Raw genomic sequence first — 18,778 nt, 5'->3', positions numbered from 1 at the left:
GGGAGGGAGGGAGATGCAAGAGGGAAGAGATATGGGGACATATGTATACGTATAACTGATTCACTTTGTTATAAAGCAGAAACTGACACACCATTTTAAAGCAATTATACTCTAATAAAGATGTTAAAAAAAGAAAAAACAAAGTGATCTGCCCAAAACGTAAACTAATGCCACTTTTCTTGCTGACTGATTTTTGTTTTGGAAAATAGTTATTTTTTATAAAAATGGTATATAGGGCTTCCCTGGTGGCGCAGTGGTTGACGGTCCACCTGCCGATGCAGGGGACACAGGTTCGTGCCCCGGTCCGGGAGGATCCCACATGCCGCAGAGCAGCTGGGCCCGTGAGCCATGGCCGCTGAGCCTGTGCGCTCCGCAACGGGAGAGGTCACAACAGTAAGAGGCCCACGTACCGCAAAAAAAAAAAAAAAAAGGTATCTATATTAGCCTGTAATAGGTTTACTAACATTATTTTTAACGGACTTAATAAACTTTTTTTGGTTTTAATTTCCAATATGATAAATACCAAAAGATAAAACCCACTTGAACAATGCAACCATTTTTAAGAATATAAAGAGATCCTGGGACCCAAAACATTGAGACTGGATACTGTAGGCCTACCTACTCCTATCTTATTCTACATACAATTTTCTGTTTTTATTGAAAAATATTTACAAAAAATAAAATATCTTCCCTTTATGTTTCTCAGTGCACTTTTTCATGATCTACACAGGAAACATCTTCCCTAAACGGGAGTATGACATTCCCTCAAATGTAGGAAGAGGGAGAACGTCTCTAAGCAAGAGAAAACTGCCTGTTCCACAAAAAGGAATCAAATCTGAGCTTGAGAACTGGGGGCTTTAGGCTTTAGCCACATCTACAGACATAGCTGAGCCTGCTTCACCATCCACCATAGACCCAGGCTGTGCACAAAGGCCATATCCATCCAGCACACTTTTTCTTTGCCCAATTCAGTTGGCCAGAACTCTTTGGGGACTCTGCTACAATTCTGGACTCCCTGCCAGGTAAGTGGAAAAATAATCTGAAATGGTATTTTGGGGGCAAGATGCTGGTGGTAAAAAGAGGCAACCATCCTCTCTACAATTCCAATCGTCCAAATGGCATGAAAGGTACACCTGGAATCTCAGGTTTCTCTCTCTGCATTCCAGAGAGAAAAGATTTCTCAAGCTGAGATTCATTGCGATGGAGCTATCATATCTCCCCACCTAAAATAAGTAGCAGCATCTCCAGGGTTGAGGAGATAGGCCGGGATAGATGACCAGAAAGACTTGCCAGGGGCAGGGGGGTGGGGTGAGATGGGGGTTGCAATGCTCAGCTTTGTCAGGTATCAGAATCACTTTGCTAGGTCTGCTCTTACAGAGAGAAGGGGAACGGAACGAAGTTTCTTCTCCAGGGCCTGATCACACAAGCCACAGCCCTACATATAGTAAAGTCGACATCTTAAAACCTACAAGTCTCTCAAATAACTTGTAACAGGCTTCAGTGTTTTATTATCACTATCATAAGGTAGATATTGGCAAACTGATTTCCACCAATATATGCATATAAACCCTAGCCATCCCCAATAAAGGAATTGTAAACTCAAAGTCATTTGTTAGGATTTTAGCATAAAGTTCCCTTATAGAAAAATGTTCTAAATGGCAATTAGGCAAAATAGTACTGTATTTTATATACAGGGTAGATTATATAGATTTGTGGGCTGGCATAAGAACTTAAGAATTAAATTGTTTCCACAGTTTATAAGTGTAAATCCTGGACTTGAGGTACACTCATGCACCCCCATCCCAAACCAGTCGTAGTGATAAACACACTGGAAACTCTTACTTAAAAGGTAAAATCTAGAGATTCTTAGGCTCTCCTGATTCCCCTTATAAAAAAAGGATTCTCTGGAGATAATGTACACTTATAAGTACCGACAGACAAGGGCAGCTCTGAAAGCAAAATCAGAAGTGAAAGAAAGGAAAGAAAGAAGCTTACCTGTGGTCAAGATGACTGAAGTCTTGTAAATTCAATTCCCTGGTGTCTTGTGTCAGATAAATTGTATCCACATCCTATTTGAAACATAATTCAGTCATATAAACAGTCCCCGTAGAGGATCAGGGAAGCAAGAGAGATGCAAAGAGAATCAGACAATGACACAGGCAGATTTTTATGTAATCTGAGGAAGGAAGATGTTAAGCAAGCAATGAATGGTGGGGGGGGAAAGAGAGAGAGAGCGAAATAAGCCAGTCAAATACTGGAATATCCTCCAGGTGTGTGTGTGAGGAAGTGTGTTGTGTGCATGCGTACAGATACACTTACCCATTGTACTTCTTCCCTGTATGAAAATCCAAGCCAGTCACAAACACAGGCATACATCTGAGAAAATCCACCTGAATTATACAATAGAAGTGTGACAGGTTTTCGACTAAATGTTTTTTAAGTTAAAATTTAAAAGCTTAAATATGGCCGATGTTGACAATGCTGATTATTCTCTCCTTTTGGGAAAACAGCAAAGATCCTCCCCCCTGTTCTACAGTAAGTACATAGCAGGATGCAATATAGCTTAAATATAGGATGCTTGTCCACCAATCTAAAGTCTGTGCGGTGCTAATTACACCTTAAAAGTAATTGTACCTTTACGGTAGCACACTAGGAATAGACTTAGCTTCCTGGCAAAATGGCAGCCATCCAGCCATTTATTTTTTGGTTTTAAAATGCATGCTCACCACAGGGGCCCTGCTCGGCCACAGTCTGGCTGTCCCACAGAGCCTGGAGACTGGCCAGTCGCTCAGATGGCTCCATGCAGACTTTTTTCATGATTCTCCTGTAAGATCAACAAAAACAACGATACATTTCAAAAATCAAGTTTTCTGAAATGCACTCAGAAATTTATTTTGTGATACGCCATTTTTTTTTTAAACAAACATGGGTTTCGGGACTTCCCTGGTGGTCCAGTGGTAAAGAATGCGTCTTCCAGTGCAGGGGATGCGGCTTCCATCCCTGGTCAGGGAACTAAGATCCCACATGCCGCAGGGCAACTAAGCCTGCGTGCCGCAACTACTGAGCTCACACAACTCAACTAGAGAGCCCGCGAAACTACAGAGCCCATGTGCTCTAGAACCCGCACACCACAACTAGAGAGAAGCCCAGGCACTGCAACAAAAGATCCCGCATGCCTCAGCGAAGATCCCACGTGCCACAACTAAGACCCGACGCAGCCAAAAAAAAAAACAACAAAAAAAAAGATGGGTATCACTTCAATTTTGGTAAATATAATGCCATTTTTTGAGTACTAGGAGCTGGAGAGCTATAGGAACTTAATAATAAAGCCCTTTATTTAACGCCCATTTGTAAGCTAAAGGTATCTAACAACATAAATATTCTCCATGTTTAGTTCTTTCACAACATTAGATTTTATTAGAATAGTTAGAAAATGGTGTGTTCCACTCAATAAATTATCTAATTTATCTAATAATAATTTATTAGATTATATGTACACTAAATATAAATTACTAATTTTCAAGGAATTAAAGTACAAACCTCCTCTTCTGTCCTTCCATAGTACAAATAGTACAAATGTCCATCAAGAGACTGGGCATTTCATGTTGGAAGAGCTGTTCCTTTTACTATCTCTTCCCCTGGACTACAACTCCTAGGGAGCCTGTGCTTTCCAGAGACGGAACACAGTTCAAATCAGTTAGCAAATAACGTGTGATAGGGAGGGGATAACAGGAATCTAGGAGCTAAGTGGGAACCAGGTCACAGTGAGCCTCAGAGGTCAAAGGAAGGGGGTTGGGATTTTATTCTCAGGGCAATGAGGAGCCACAGAAAGGCTACACAGGGAGTATAAGATGATCAGATAGCACTGTGAACAAACTGCTACAGGGGTGGGGGATAAGCCTGGGGCAAACTTGGGAAATAAAGAGATAAAATAGCTTGAGAAATTAAAAAGAACCTCCCGGGACCGTTAAGAGCCCAGTGAGAGTGAACATCATGAATTGTTGGTGGCACCAAGCTGAACAGCTGTGTGATCTTCTCCTACAGCTCCCAGCAGCCCAAACGTGTGTGAAGAAAGGGCAGTTGGCTTGCTGCAGCGATGCAGGCTTTCCAGGCAGGCGAGCCAGAAAAACAGTGGGGACAGAAGGAGTGGGGGATACTGACAGGGCCCCACTGAAGTGATGGACACCATGGGGCTTGGCGGTCAGGAAAGGAAGGGAAGGCAGGAAGGAGATGGAAACAAGGGGAAAGCCAAGGGATCCATGGCCTGGAGGCCCCCCAGAAGTCCAAGTACGGGTACCACCAAGGGAGAGAAAGTGAAAGACTAGAGGCTGTGGTCCGAGAGAGATGACTAAATGATGATTTCACCCCAGGAGAAGCCGTTCCAGGAGATGACAAGGTGTAGGGTGTGGCCATCAAGGGTAAAGCGGGGTGGAGGGGTCAAGGGCTGTGAGGAAGGCTGCTGGCAGGTCGAAATCACCGAGGACCATGACAGGCCCTGGGTGCAAAGTGGTGAAATAAACATACTAAGTCACACTGAACATCGTTTTAATCTTTCTTTAATGATTTAAAGCACTGTGGCTATGTGTATAATGCTTATCCTTATGAATTTCAATCACCTTGTATTGTACTGGAAGAGAATGGTGCCAATTATTTCCACTTTCTGATTGGATGAATATTCCAGATAAAATGTGCCAGAGCCTGACAAGTTGCCTGGCTGGCCTGTTCTACTCCTAGAAAAAAACTTCAAATACATACCCAAGCATTTAAATACAAGCATTCCACTAGCATTGAAAAATACTCCTACTTCTTTATAATTTTTATGACTGAAGCATAAGCAGGTATTACCAATTGATGTCAAATAACAGTGATCCCTTCAAATTCTTGTGTAAATGCATGACATCTACAAATGCAACATGACTTTTCTCTATTTTACCTGAACACACATATGATTAACTCTCATTATTCTAAAAGTGCTTAATTTGGGGACAACTGTGGGTTAAAGAAGATGTTCATCATGAAAGTGATATTACAGAATCTCACAATTCGGAATGGTTCATCGCAGTTCAATACCATCGTTCTGGTATCGCAGTGGCATTATTTTCTGGCTACAAGACAGCGAAGCCGGATATTATGTAAAGAAGGAGCAGAGTGGTTGGAAGCAGATGCATTTCCACAGATTAATTAAGTAAACCTTGGACACACCAAGCTGGATTTATGTCTGACTTCATCCGAGATCACATTTCTCTGCTAAAATTCTTGCTTTATTTCAGCTGAACTGTAGGGCATGTTGTTTCAATAACACACAGGATGAAGTTGAGCTAGTCCAAAACAGACAGAAAATAAGGCAGGAAGCTGGTAGGATTAAGAATAGGAAGGTGGCTGTCTAGGATTATAGGGAGGAAAAAACTAATCCTTATGGCAGGTGCAGAAACCAGAGCCTAATTTTACTCCAAAAACAGCACTGGACAGTCACACTCAGAAGTAGGAGGAAATCATCTGGAGAGGCCAGTGTAGACATCCACGTGAACAGGGCCCTGCTGTGAGGTGGTTACACCTGGCATTTTCCCTAAACTTCAAACCACCCTTCAAAAGTATCAGTCTGAGCTTCTCCAAGTAGCTCCCCTTCTGTAACAGTTTTCATCATTCTTTTTTCAGGAAGGAAAAAAAATTAGGTATCAGGAACTAAAGGCATATCATGAAACAAGTGCATTTATTTACATAAGAGGTAAAGTCATAAGAACTCAACTTCCAGAAGGCAGCAACTGTTTCTTATGTTTTCTAACACTAGACAGAGACAATGAGGAAGAGAAAAATCTACCCCACATGAGTTCTGCCTGTAGCTAAATAACAGCAAAGAGCCATCTGTGTATGCGCCACAGGGCACCTGCTCACACATACACACACAAAAAGAGCGCGTGTGTGTCAGACACAGACAGACAAAGGAGTCGCTGTCAGAATAAGTGCCCTAAGAGGTAAACCAAAATCCTAGCAAACAGATATGTACATCCTGCCACTCACTAACAGGCGGCACTATTACAGCTGAACCAACTACATTTACATTACGTGCATTTAATTTACACAAGACTCAGAAAATAGTTGTATGTGGTAAGAACAGTGAACTCGGTGACAAGCATGCCCGCTCTCTATGCAAATCTCATGCTTAAACTGTTGATGCGGGGAAAAAAATCTGCAAATTATTTTAATCCAGGTAAATTAATTGGTGTATCAAAAATTCGATTCCAGCGCTCATCCTATACCATATAGCAGTTGTCGCCAGAAGAGGACATGTTTTATTGACGTAAACCACACCACACAGTGCTACGTACTGCTTTAGAGAAATATAGAAAGTGCCACAGCCTGTAAAGCACCTTCTGTTGTTTAACCATAAACTTCTATTTTCCCACTTCTCTTCACTTATAATAACCTCACCTTTTCATACTTAACCGGCTTTCGACTTGAAAAGGGATTTGCAATTCCATTTTTATCATCGTAGTAAAGACGTATTGTCCTAACATACCGACACTAATACCCAGCCAACTTTCAAATTGTCACATACGTGAAAGAATAATCCAATATGATGAAAGCCTAGAAGAAAATCATGTTAGAAGGTTACTGTTCTGTCACCTAAAAAGCTATTATGAGCCACATTTAACAACAAAGAATCAAATTAGAGAAATGCAACCAACTTACATAGAAACATATAATAATAATAAAAAATCATAAACATCAAATAAATTCCCTACGGATGTCACCCATTTCCTTTCCAACAGTGGAGGCTTTCATTCCAGGGCCTCTGGGTAAGAACAGCAACGGGCTATACAGCTTAAGACTTGTGGAGCACTTGTTAAGCAGTCAGCACAATTCAATCCTCACAAAACTGCATGAGTATCATTATTCCCATTTTACAGAGGAGGACACTGAGGCATTGAGAAGTGCATTAACTTGCCCAGAGTCTCGCCCCCTAAAGTAACCAGACAATCTGACACCTTCTAGTTCCACCTGGAGGCTCTCTTCCCCCAGGTTCATAAATCAGTGCTACAAGACTGACTCTCCCTTAAGTGTAGCTGTCATTTCATTCTAAAGTTCAAAAGCCTTCACTAGCTCCCTACTGCCTATCCCAGAGGCTTTTATTCAGGGCCTCTCCAGGTGTGCCTTACCTTTGTCTCACAGTGATATCTGCAGGCTCCCAATTCTAACTGCTTTAGGCTGGCTGCTGTCCTCCTAAGGCAAGTTAAGTTACAGCTGCACCTGCCCTCGCCTCTGCCTCCAGCCTCCAACCTCTGCCATTTCCCCCACAGAACTCTCCCTGGAGCTCACCCCCAACAAAAGCCCACCTCTCAAAACAAAGAGGAAAACAGACACAAATCAAACATTATTTTCTTGACATCCCAAGTTACATGGAACTTTCCCTTCTCTGAAATCAGAGGATATTTCACTCTCTTCATGATATTATCTATGGAACTTTCTTACACTACCTTTAGACAAGAAACTCTTAGATGGCAGGAAACATTTCACTCATCTGTGTTCTCTAGTAAACATTTTCTAAATTAGTTCTAACTCGCCCTAATGATTTAATTTAATATGAAAAAAAAAATCTAGCTTGGTTTTGGAGAACAGCCAGGGTTCTTGGCATTAGAAAAGCTAAAGGCCTTAACACAATACAGCTTCCTGAAGGGAACTGCCATTACAGGCATCTCTGTGAAACAGATTAAACAACACTTAGGCTACAAATATTTCCCTAGTTTCCTCCCAATATCACTGCCTTAGAGACGAGGCCTCCAGTGATAGTGACTATCACACAGCAAAGATGAGAACGTTGACAAAACAATGCTAATGGTGATCTGATTTTTAAATTTACATTTTCTTCTTGAACCTTTACATTTTCTCTATATTTTAAAATAAACTTTCCTTATTTAATGAGGGGGGGGCGTGGCAGGGAAATGGCACTCTGTGAGGGAAGAGAGGGAGAGAGGGAGAGAGAAACATCCTAACACATACCTGTAGCAGGGAGGTGAAGATTCTAGGTGTAAAAACTTAATTTTAATTAAAATTCTTCATTTTTTTTTTCCTACCAGCATTCTCTTGACTATAGTCAAGGGGATTGGTTATATTTTATAGAGATATATACTGTTTTTATATATTTGATTTTGATCATGGATGTTACTTCAAAATTATATTTAAAACCAGAAATTCAGGTCCTGGCATTTCATTTATAATATATACAGACAACCTTAGGTTATTCAAGAACGTATTATGTTAACCGAGGCCCTGGCTGTGTTTGTCCTCCTGATTCACCCAGTTTCTGGTACCTGCTCATCAGACTTTTCCCCGACGATCAGGCTCTACCTGAGTAAGGAAGGAGGTGAGGGCTAAGGACCCAAGGGCCCCACGACGGGCTCAGGTAATACATTTGATGGGACAAATGACTCAAACAAGGCTTGAGAATTCCAAATACAGTATCATATTCTCCAACTTACTATGAGCAGGTCATATGACATTACCGGGGACCTGTTTTCTTTTGCGTGTTCTATATTGTTTACGTAAAGGATCTATTTCCCTTCCTGACAGCGTTGACTACTAGGAACGTAGAAGAAAGGGTATGATTACCTCCTCCTTCCACTCTCTCTAGTCACAATAACCAACACCAATAGAATTATACATTTTCCCGGCCAACTTCATGTAATACAATCTAAGGAACTTCACGAGTAAAGGCAGAACACGCAAGTCACAAAATATTAAGGGTTTATTTGGACAAGCTAACTGTGCATGTTGGGTAAGAAAGCAAAATGAAAGTCAAGTATGTTTATTTAAATTCTCTGCCCAGTCATTTTCTAAATTATAATCTATACCGTCTTCCATGTTGGTATATTCATTTGGACTGCCTCTCCTTTCCCTACCCTTTCCTGTAAATTCTCTCCATCCTTTCCAGGTAGATCTCCTCTGCACAGCCAGCCTCCACTCACTCACCGCCCACTTACACCCAATCACTTTCAGCTCAAGAGTCCATGGTTTGAGGGCAGAGCTACCATCTTGTAAGTTCTATACACTCCCAGGGCACCTCTCCCAACAACGTACTAGGCACAGAGGAAGCACAAAATGTATGTGCTCATCCAAAACCTCGGTGACTATCTACTATGTGCCAAGGGCTAGTGACTTAAGATTAAGGGAAAAAATTGGCCTTTGCTCAAGCAGCGCCCAGGGTAGAAGGAAGGTCAGGTGTGTCTTATACCCCTCTTACCTTCCCAAGGATATTGCTGGTTTATTACCAATGTCTCCAGCAACAATCTCTTTCTACTAGGTCATTCCCCTTGTTACAGTCATATACTTTAATATCTCCCATTCTGAGTACCAAACAGAAGTTCCCTGAAATTCCTCATACCCGTCATAGCTAAACTTCTCTACTTAGTTTTCTACACATACCACATCCACATTCTCACATCTGAGTTCATCCTACAGCCACGGCAGTCTGCCTCTCCCAATCAGAAAACGTGAACTGCTCTGGTCAAGGTCGTCTGTGCCCTTCACGGTGCCAGTCCACTGGAAACCTCTCTGCCCTTGGCTTATTCAATGCCCAGTAGCATTCTGCAATCACCCACTCCTTCCTCCAGAAAATTCTCCCAGGCTCTGCTTTCCCACTGGAATCCACCAAAAAATCTGGTTTCCTACTAGAGTAATAACCCAGCTCCCTTTGTGGTTCTTCCTCTTTTGCTTGACCTCTAAGTGTTGGGACATTTTCTCTTCTAGGTCCACATCTCTCTCCAGGTGATCTTATCAACAGTCATGAATTCAAGACCCTCTTTACACTAATGACTCTCACATTTGCTACATCTCCAGACTTGGACCTCTCTTCCAAGCATATCTAACTGCCTATCTGATTTCCCCACCTAGATGCCCCAGATTTCAAATTTTGCATGCGTAAAACAAAATGGTTGGCACTTTTCCCCCCCCAAAAACTTGCCCCACCCTACTCTAGGCCCTCTTCACCTCACTGAAAAGTAGTGTCAGTCACTAAGTTATTAAATCAGAAACCTAAGAGCCATCCTTGGTTCTTCCCTTTCCTCACTGCTGTCACCTACCTACCTAATCCATCATCATGTCTTATATCCAAAATAAATCTTAATACATCTACTGTCGCTCTCATCTTTATCTCTAATAGTATTACCTTTAGCTATCAGCTTTCAAATTAGCTTTGATAATTTCCAAATTAGCTTTCTACTTCTACTCGTTCCCCTTCGCAACCCACTCTATCTAGAAGCAAAATTAATTTCCATAAAATATACAAGGAACCGTGTCTTTCCTTACTTACAATCTTACACTGACTTCCTAGTGGAATTCTACTAAATTCCAAACTCTTTACCAGGAGTCTCTATATAAACTGACCAGGGCCTATGTTTCCAGCCTGATCTTACACCATTTCTCATTTTTCTTTTTTAGGGGGTTTCTTTCCCGGTGTAAGTAATGCAACTTCCCAATGTAAGTTCCAAGTGGTCAGGGACCATATTCACTGTTGGGCCCCAACACTTAGCACTCTGCCTAGCATACAGTAGAAAGTCAATAAATACTCACTGAATGTATAAATGTATAAACAAACAATTATAACACGATGTGATATGTGGTAGTATAGGCAGTAATCACAAAGTTCTATGGAAACATAAACTCTTGACTGATGAGGAACTCTTCACATATTTGGGCTATGTCTTTTGGAGTGGGAGTCTGTCAGGATTAGAAGCCTATATAAAAGGCATGAAAATATAAAAGAGGCTGATGTGTTCAACAACAGGCTGGACTATGGGGCAAGACGGCAGTGGTTTTCTATGCCAGGCTACACATTTTGGATTTTATCAGGAAGGACAGCCATTAAAGAACTTAGGCAAGGGGCTTCCCTGGTGGCGCAGTGGTTGAGAGTCCGCCTGCCGATGCAGGGGACACGGGTTCGTGCCCCGGTCCGGGAGGATCCCACATGCCGCGGAGCGGCTGGGCCCATGAGCCATGGCCGCTGAGCCTGTGCGTCCGGAGCCTGCGCTTCGCAACGGGAGAGGCCACAACAGTGAGAGGCCCGCGTACCGCAAAAAAAAAAAGAACTTAGGCAAGGAATAGAGACTATGTGAATTATGGAAAGATAATTCTGGTGACAGTACGGAAGATCAGTTGGAAGGGCAAGAACTAGAGACAGAGAAACTAGCTAGAAAGATGCTGCACTGGGCAAATGAGAAGAAAGACAAAGGACCAAAGAGCTATTAAGACAGAAGCAAAAGAGCTTGGCAACTAATTAGATGGGCAAGTAAGGAACAAGAAATCAAAGCAGCTCAGCTTTTCACTCGGGAGACTATGTAAATGAAGAAGCCACTCACTGAGATAGAATATCCAATATGGGGAGGTTTTAGGGGAAACAGTAAGAAGTTCCGTTTGGGACATACGAAGTGTGAGGTGCGTGGGGACATCCTTGTGGAGATGCCTGATAAGCAGCTCGGGGACAGAAATGAAAATCAGGGTGAGGTGGAGGGTCATGGATTTAGAAACCTCTCTAGAGGGAACTGCCTCTCTAGAAATGGAGCTGCTTATTTAAGACTTGTGGTTTAATATTTGCTGCCTAAACATTTTAACAAGAAGTTAAATGGAAGATAAAAGAGAAAGCACTTTTCGTACACAACTTTCTCCAGGAAAAAAAAATGGGAGAATCCAAACTAAAAATAAAACCGATAATCTCCCCCGCCACGACAAATCCCTAGAGTATTAAACAAAGTTGCCTTTTAAAGAAAACAGAGATTCTATCACTCTGAGGGTCTTATAAGCCCTTGCTGAATAAGGCTGTACTTAATAATTTTCTTATTCCATCGGTGTTGATTTGGAATGTCTGGAAGGAACCCTGTGTCCAAAGTCACATTACTCAAGTGCGGTTTCAGGAAAATGGGTTCTATAATTACTGCTAACTCATGATTACCCCGGACAGTTCTCTGGAGGCTCTAAGGATGATATGGAAAGCATTCCTGAGACTGTTTTGCTCTGGGTACTTTCCCATTGCCATGCCTCACCTCATCCCAACACCCATCCCGGCCCTCGCGTCCCCTCCACACACACGAGACCAGAGACAGCCGGCCTTTCAGACACCTCAGAATGGAGATGGAGCCCCGGCTCCCCCCTCCACTCCGCTGGGACGGGGCTGGGACCACTTAGCTCCCCTGCAACCAGCTACCTGGATCCTCAGCACAAGGTGACTTCAGCTGCAGGAAGGAGGAAGCCCTTTCTGAACAGCCAGAAAGCACGGGGCCAGCCCCTCCACTGTGGTGTGTGAAGGGAGGGAAGAGCTGTGAGCAGGACCAAGCAGGTCTCCTGAAGCCGAAGAGACTGAAGGGAAGCTCCTATCCCCCAGGAGCCACTTTCCGCTCACCAAAAAGCTTTGAAAGACACGAAGGCTGGGTTTTCCTGCTGCTTTGCCTCCTAATTTACAGGCAGCAGCAGCGTAGGGTGTCGTTCCATGAAGGACAACAGTCTCCCGAATTCCCCTCCGGCCCCCACCAACCAAGGCACACAGCTACCCATCTCTGTGCTCTATGGGAGGTTTCATGGCCTCCTCAGCAGGGATTTCCTGCTGATCTGTGTATCAACTCCTTCCATCAGGAAGGTATTCTGAATATGCGCTATTATTTTAGGGAGCTTTCTGACATAAGGATCTCTCTGCCTTTCCACCTCAGCCAATTTAACTCCCCCTTTCCAACAAGCTACACATTCCCTATGTTCAAACTCTGTTACCCAAGCACAGAATCCTGGTTTAAAATGCTTGACAAAAAAAAAAATATGAGGACATGTACAGACAAAATGTATTCATATCCTTAATGTGTATTCCAGAAACGTGAGAGGAAAATGAAAGAGGCTAATTTTGATGTTCAGTTTTGGCTTTTTAAGGTTCCTCTTACTGAACAGAAAAAAATAAGGAAAATGAAGCACTCTTACTCTTCATTAGTACTCAGTGCCTTCATTTCAAAGCATGCAGCTCCTGGCATTCTGCTAATAGCTGTGAGTAAAATTCACACTAGGGTAAATCTCAGGTTACAGTAAAAAGGCTTCTGTTTTAGTCTTAAGAGTGGAGGTCAGAGGATTGCCAAATCCCTTCATCACTCCAGCTCTTTAAAGAGCAGCCATATAACATAGGCAGAACACTCTATGACATAGATCACAGCAAGATCCTTTTTGACCCACCTCCTAGAGAAATGGAAATAAAAACAAAAATAAACAAATGGGACCTAATGAAACTTAAAAGCTTTTGCACAGCAAAGGAAACCATAAACAAGACCAAAAGACAACCCTCAGAATGGGAGAAAATATTTGCAAATGAAGCAACTGACAAAGGATTAATCTCCAAAATTTACAAGCAGCTCATGCAGCTCAATAACAAAAAAACAAAAAACCCAATCCAAAAATGGGCAGAAGACCTAGATGGACATTTCTCCAAAGAAGATATACAGACTGCCAACAAACACATGAAAGAATGCTCAACATCACTAATCATCAGAGAAATGCAAATCAAAACTACAATGAGATATCATCTTACACCAGTCAGAATGGCCATCATCAAAAAATCTAGAAACAATAAATGCTGGAGAGGGTGTGGAGAAAAGCAAACACTCTTGCACTGCTGGTGGGAATGTGAATTGGTACAGCCACTATGGAGAACAGTATGGAGGTTCCTTAAAAAACTACAAATAGAACTACCATATGACCCAGCAGTCCCACTACTGGGCATATACCCTGAGAAAACCATAATTCAAAAAGAGTCATGTACCACAATGTTCAGCACAGCTCTATTTACAATAGCCAGGACATGGAAGCAACCTAAGTGTCCATCAACGGATGAATGGATAAAGAAGATGTGGCACATATATACAATGGAATATTACTCAGCCATAAAATGAAACGAAATTGAGTTATTTGTAGTGAGGTGGATGGACCTAGAGTCTGTCATACAGAGTGAAGTAAGTCAGAAAGAGAAAGACAAATACCGTATGCTAACACATATACATGGAATCTAAGAGAAAAAAAAAATGTTATGAAGAACCTAGGGGTAAGACGGGAATAAAGACACAGACCTACTTGAGAATGGACATGAGGATGTGGGGAGGGGGAAGGGTAAGCTGTGACAAAGTGAGAGAGTGGCACAGACATATATACACTACCAAACGTAAAATAGAAAGCTAGTGGGAAGCAGCCGCATAGCACAGGGAGATCAGCTCGGTGCTTTGTGACCACCTAGAGGGGTGGGATAGTGAGGGAAGAGATATGGGAACATATGTATATGTATAACTGATTCACTTTGTTATAAAGCAGAAACTAACACACCATTGTAAAGCAATTATACTCCAATAAAGATGTTTTTAAAAATTGAATCAAAAAATAAAAAAAATAAAAAGCAGCCATATAGAAAATCTCAGACATAAAACACAAAGGTTTGAGAGAGGGTTGTAACATGTAATGTTTAAGAGAAGAAGAAAGTATGAGAGAGGAACCAAGTGAAGGGGCAAGAGGAAGGCTGTTTTCATTTTGAGGGAGAGACCAGGTCTCTGCTCTCCTCACCCTCCCGCGGGAGAACTCACAATGGGGAGAAGCCAGGGAAGATCTTCCGCAGGCTGGTGCCGATGTGCGCCAGCACCTCACTCACATCCTCAGGTGATGCCATCTTCAGGGAGATGCTGCACTTCTCAGTTTCCACAACCATCTGCAACAACCAGGTTGGACACTGCTTAATAATGAATCCAATCCCTTTGGTTTTTTTATTTTAAATAATGTAAACTATATACGGCATTCCCCCCTTAGCCGCGGGGAAACATTCTAAGACCCCCAATGGAAGCCTGAAACCTCGGATAGCACCGAACCCTACATATGCTGTTTTTTCCTAGACATACATGCCTGTGATAGTTTAATTTATAAATTAGGCATACTAAGAGATTAACAACAATTAACTAATAATAAAATAGAACAATTATAACAATACACTATAATAAAATTTATGTGAATGTGGTCTCTCTCAAAACATCTTACTGTATAAATTTAATGCCTTTTCCATTTTTTGTAATTGAAGTATTGATGTACATATTATATAAGTAACAGGTATACAAAATAGTGATTCACAATTTTTAAAGTTTATACTCCATTTATACTTATTATACAAATATTGGCTATATCCCTTCCTGTGTTGTACAATATATTCTTGTAGCTTATTTTCTACCTAATAGTTGTACCTCTTAATTCCCCGCTCATATATTGCCCCTTCCCCTTCCCTCTCCCCACTGGTAACCACTAGTTTGTTCTCTGTATCTGTGAGTCTTTCTTTTTTGTTATATTTGCTAGTTTGTTGTATTTTTGAGATTGTACATATAAGTGATATCACACAGTATTTGTCTTTCTCTGTCTGATGTATTTCACTTAGCATGATGCCCTCCAAGTCCAACCATGCTGCTGCAAAAGGCAAAATTTCATTCTTTTTTATGGCTGAGTAGTATTCCCCTCTCTCTCTCTCTCTCTCTCTCTCTCTCTCTCTCTCTCTGTGTGTGTGTGTGTGTGTGTATACACACAAACCACATCTTCTTTATCCATTCATCTGTTGGTGAATACTTAGGCTGCTTCCATATCTTGGCTATTGTAAACGCTGCTATGAACACTGGGGTACATGTGTCTTTTCAAATTAGTGTTTTTGGGTTTTTAGGATATATACCCAGGACTGAAACTGCTGATCATAAGGTAGTTATATTTTTAGTTTTTTTGAGAAACCTCCATACTGTTTTCTACAGGGGCTGCACCAATTTACATTCCCACCAATCACGTACACGGGTTCTCTCATTTCTCCACATCCTTGCCAGTATTTGTTATTTGTGTTCTTTTTGATGACAGCCATTCTGTCAGGTATGAGGTGTATCTCATTGTTTCGATTTGCATTTCCCTGATGATTAACGATGTTTTGCATCTTTTCACGTGCCTTTTTGCCATCTGCATTTCCCCTTCGGAAAAATGTCTATTCACATCTTATGCCCAGTTTTTAATCAGGTTGTTTGTTTTTTTGATGTTGAGTTGTATGAGCTGTTTATATATGTTGGATATTAACTCCTTACCGGTCATATCATTTGCAAATATTTTCTCCCATTCAGTAGGTTGTCTTTTCACTTTGTTGATGATTTCCTTTAATACCTTTTTCATCTCAATTAAGCAGTATCACACTGTGTGGTCATAACTTCGGCAGTTTGAGGTGCAACAGCAAAACTCGCACAAATTTCTTTTCCTGCTTCACAATTTCACAGATAGAAGATTCGTTCTTGCCATAGATCTTAGCATTCTCAGCATACACATTTTTTTCCTTCCTTATTAATCAAGAACTTTCACCTCTTCTCTTAAAGGGAGCACTTTATGGCTTCTCTTTGGCACTTCCAAATTGCCCATGTCATGACTCTTGTGCTTTGGGGCCATTATTAAGTAAAATAAGGGTTATTTCAACACAAGCACTGAAATACCACAACAGTAGATCTGATAACCTAGCTGGCTACTAAATGACTAACGGGTGGGAAACGCTGGATGAAGAGATGATTCAAGTCCTGGGTGGGAAGGGGCAGGACAGCGTAAGATTTCATCATGCTACTCAGAACAGCATGAAATTTAAGATTTTTGAATTGTTTATTTCTGGATTTTTCCATTTTCCAACCATAGTTGACCACAGGTAACTGAAACCACAGAAAGTGAAACTGCGGACAAGGGGAAACTTCTGTACTCACGCTGATAGATACCAATACAATACCAGCTTCTTAAGAAGCACTTCCTTAAAATAACACTCTTAACCTTAAGACTGAGGGTAGAGGGTGCTTAGTTTGTCAGAAATGTCCAGAAACTGAAGCAAGTTTCTAAGGGCCAAACTGCAGATTCAAACAGACCACCACCCCCACCCCCACCCCCGGTGATGGAAACTGAATAGACACATTCGCAGGTGAATTCTCCTTTTACCAAGATTTCATCTTGACTTACAAAGTCTGTCATATCCCTAGCATCCAGTGTAAGTAAGAATACCTCCTTCAGTGAGCACCGGAGGGTAACCCAGTAGTCACTTTTTTGTAAAATGTGTTTTAAAAACAAGACACATCATGAGATATTTAAGTAAAATGGTAAAACCTTTTGCCTGATAACAAAAGAAAACTCAAGTGCTTATAAAAGCTTCAACTTTTCTAAGAAGACAGGATACTTGGAAAGGATTATACAAAGGGAACAAAGTAATAAAGTTCATGCTAGGCAGAGACTCATTCCTATAGTAACTGCTGGAGATGTCCCAAAATGCTGAACTGAGGTCATATAGCTAGTCTTACAAATAAGTATAAAACAACCTGATAAAAAGGGCAGGTCACAAAAGGGAAGACAGGTTGATTATAAACACGTTCCAAATAAAAAGAACTGACTTCAATCACTCTTTTTTTAAAAAAATACTATTTATTTTCTTGGATCTCAAAAATATTCATGTACAATTCAATCCTTTTGATGATCACTGCATCCAAAATCCTTATACATTTACCTCCTGCTGTTACTTCATTTGTACAAAAATATCATGGGGAAACACTACCCTTAATGTGCCACTAGCCAACTGGATTGACAAAGAAGCTTTTAAATTTGCTTTAGGTTGTCCTACGATTAGCTGAATTATACAAAAATAATCTGTCTTTCAGAGTGTTTATGTTAAAAGAAAAAGCAATCCAATCTATTTGTCAAAATGATGAGATCAAAGAAAAAGACTTCAGTGATTTGAGTCCTTAAAATGTTACTTCTTCGTAATTACCCCTAGGGGAATCTGTTAACAGGTATTTAATACATACCACCTTTGCACCAGTTAGTTTGCTCCCTATATAAAAAACATTTTTTAATCCTAATTCTCAGCACATTCATTCCTCAAGGAATTAATGGCACTGCCTTTGAAATTCTCTAGACAAAAGATTGCCCCGGTCTTGTAGAAGCTGGTCCAAGAGATATTTACCCCCAAAAAGGCAGCAAGCATTATTGTACTTGGAGGTATTTACTGATATGACACTTCAGTGAGGTGTCTTAAGTAAGACTAAAACTGCTTTATGAAATTAGGCTCAGATATTTTATATGCACCTATCTGGGCAAATGTATGTTTTAAAAAGCCAGATGCTTCGGGATGCAGCCACCTTATCTATGTTCCACACCCCACCCCCTACCTTCCCACCACAGGTAATTATATTTTTCAATATAAGGTACTTCTTCTTTCTTCACATCTAGTGCATCCATTCAGTTCACAGTTTGGGTACGAGTAATTAGTAATTAGCTTATTCTAATTCCACTTAATCTTAACATCTAATCATCCTTAATTTCACAGGATTGAATAGAATGACACGGAAGAAGAAAAGGTGACAGGTGGGAAGAAATGAGGCCTTTAAATTCAACTTCACATAAAAGCATTCATCCAGCCCTGCATAATATGTCACCACCTTTGCATAATGTGTCACCACCTTTGCATAATGTAAAGAATTACAACAAAGTGATAGAGGTGAGACCAACACAGTAAATCATTTCATCAGGAAAAAGAACTCCCTCTCAAATATCTCTTTCCCTCCTATTTCAGCTGGGGAAAAATAGAATGTTTGAAAAAATTTTTGCTTAGACACCTAGCAGAACATAATTCATGACAACCAATACACATTTAAAATAATAGCGATATAAGCCCTAGTATCCTATTTAAGACTCAAGTTTCCAAGCCCACTCTGCCTCTTGTTTTAAGGTAGAACCACCTGACTAA

General features: G+C 41.1%; 1 protein-coding gene across 3 annotated transcripts in view; it reads right to left on the bottom strand.

Annotated features, from left to right (window-relative positions):
• CARMIL1 (capping protein regulator and myosin 1 linker 1) overlaps window positions 1-18,778 on the bottom strand; it is a 319,600-nt gene that overhangs the window by 164,955 nt on the left and 135,867 nt on the right. For all 3 annotated transcript variants that reach the window (XM_024751952.1, XM_024751953.1, XM_024751954.1), the window contains exons 5-8: window positions 14,589-14,710; window positions 2,727-2,824; window positions 2,320-2,390; window positions 1,996-2,069 (exon numbers count right to left, since the gene is read on the bottom strand). In XM_024751952.1, the coding sequence (XP_024607720.1) occupies window positions 1,996-2,069; window positions 2,320-2,390; window positions 2,727-2,824; window positions 14,589-14,710 (365 nt within the window). The remainder of the gene's footprint in view (window positions 1-1,995; window positions 2,070-2,319; window positions 2,391-2,726; window positions 2,825-14,588; window positions 14,711-18,778) is intronic.

Source organism: Neophocaena asiaeorientalis, unplaced genomic scaffold (genome assembly GCF_003031525.2).
Source record: "Neophocaena asiaeorientalis asiaeorientalis breed wild unplaced genomic scaffold, Neophocaena_asiaeorientalis_V1.1 scaffold165, whole genome shotgun sequence".
NCBI classification, from domain to species: Eukaryota; Metazoa; Chordata; class Mammalia; order Artiodactyla; family Phocoenidae; genus Neophocaena; species Neophocaena asiaeorientalis.
The sequence above is the reverse complement of the archived record's forward strand: the minus strand, read 5'-3'. Positions and strand labels throughout refer to the sequence as shown.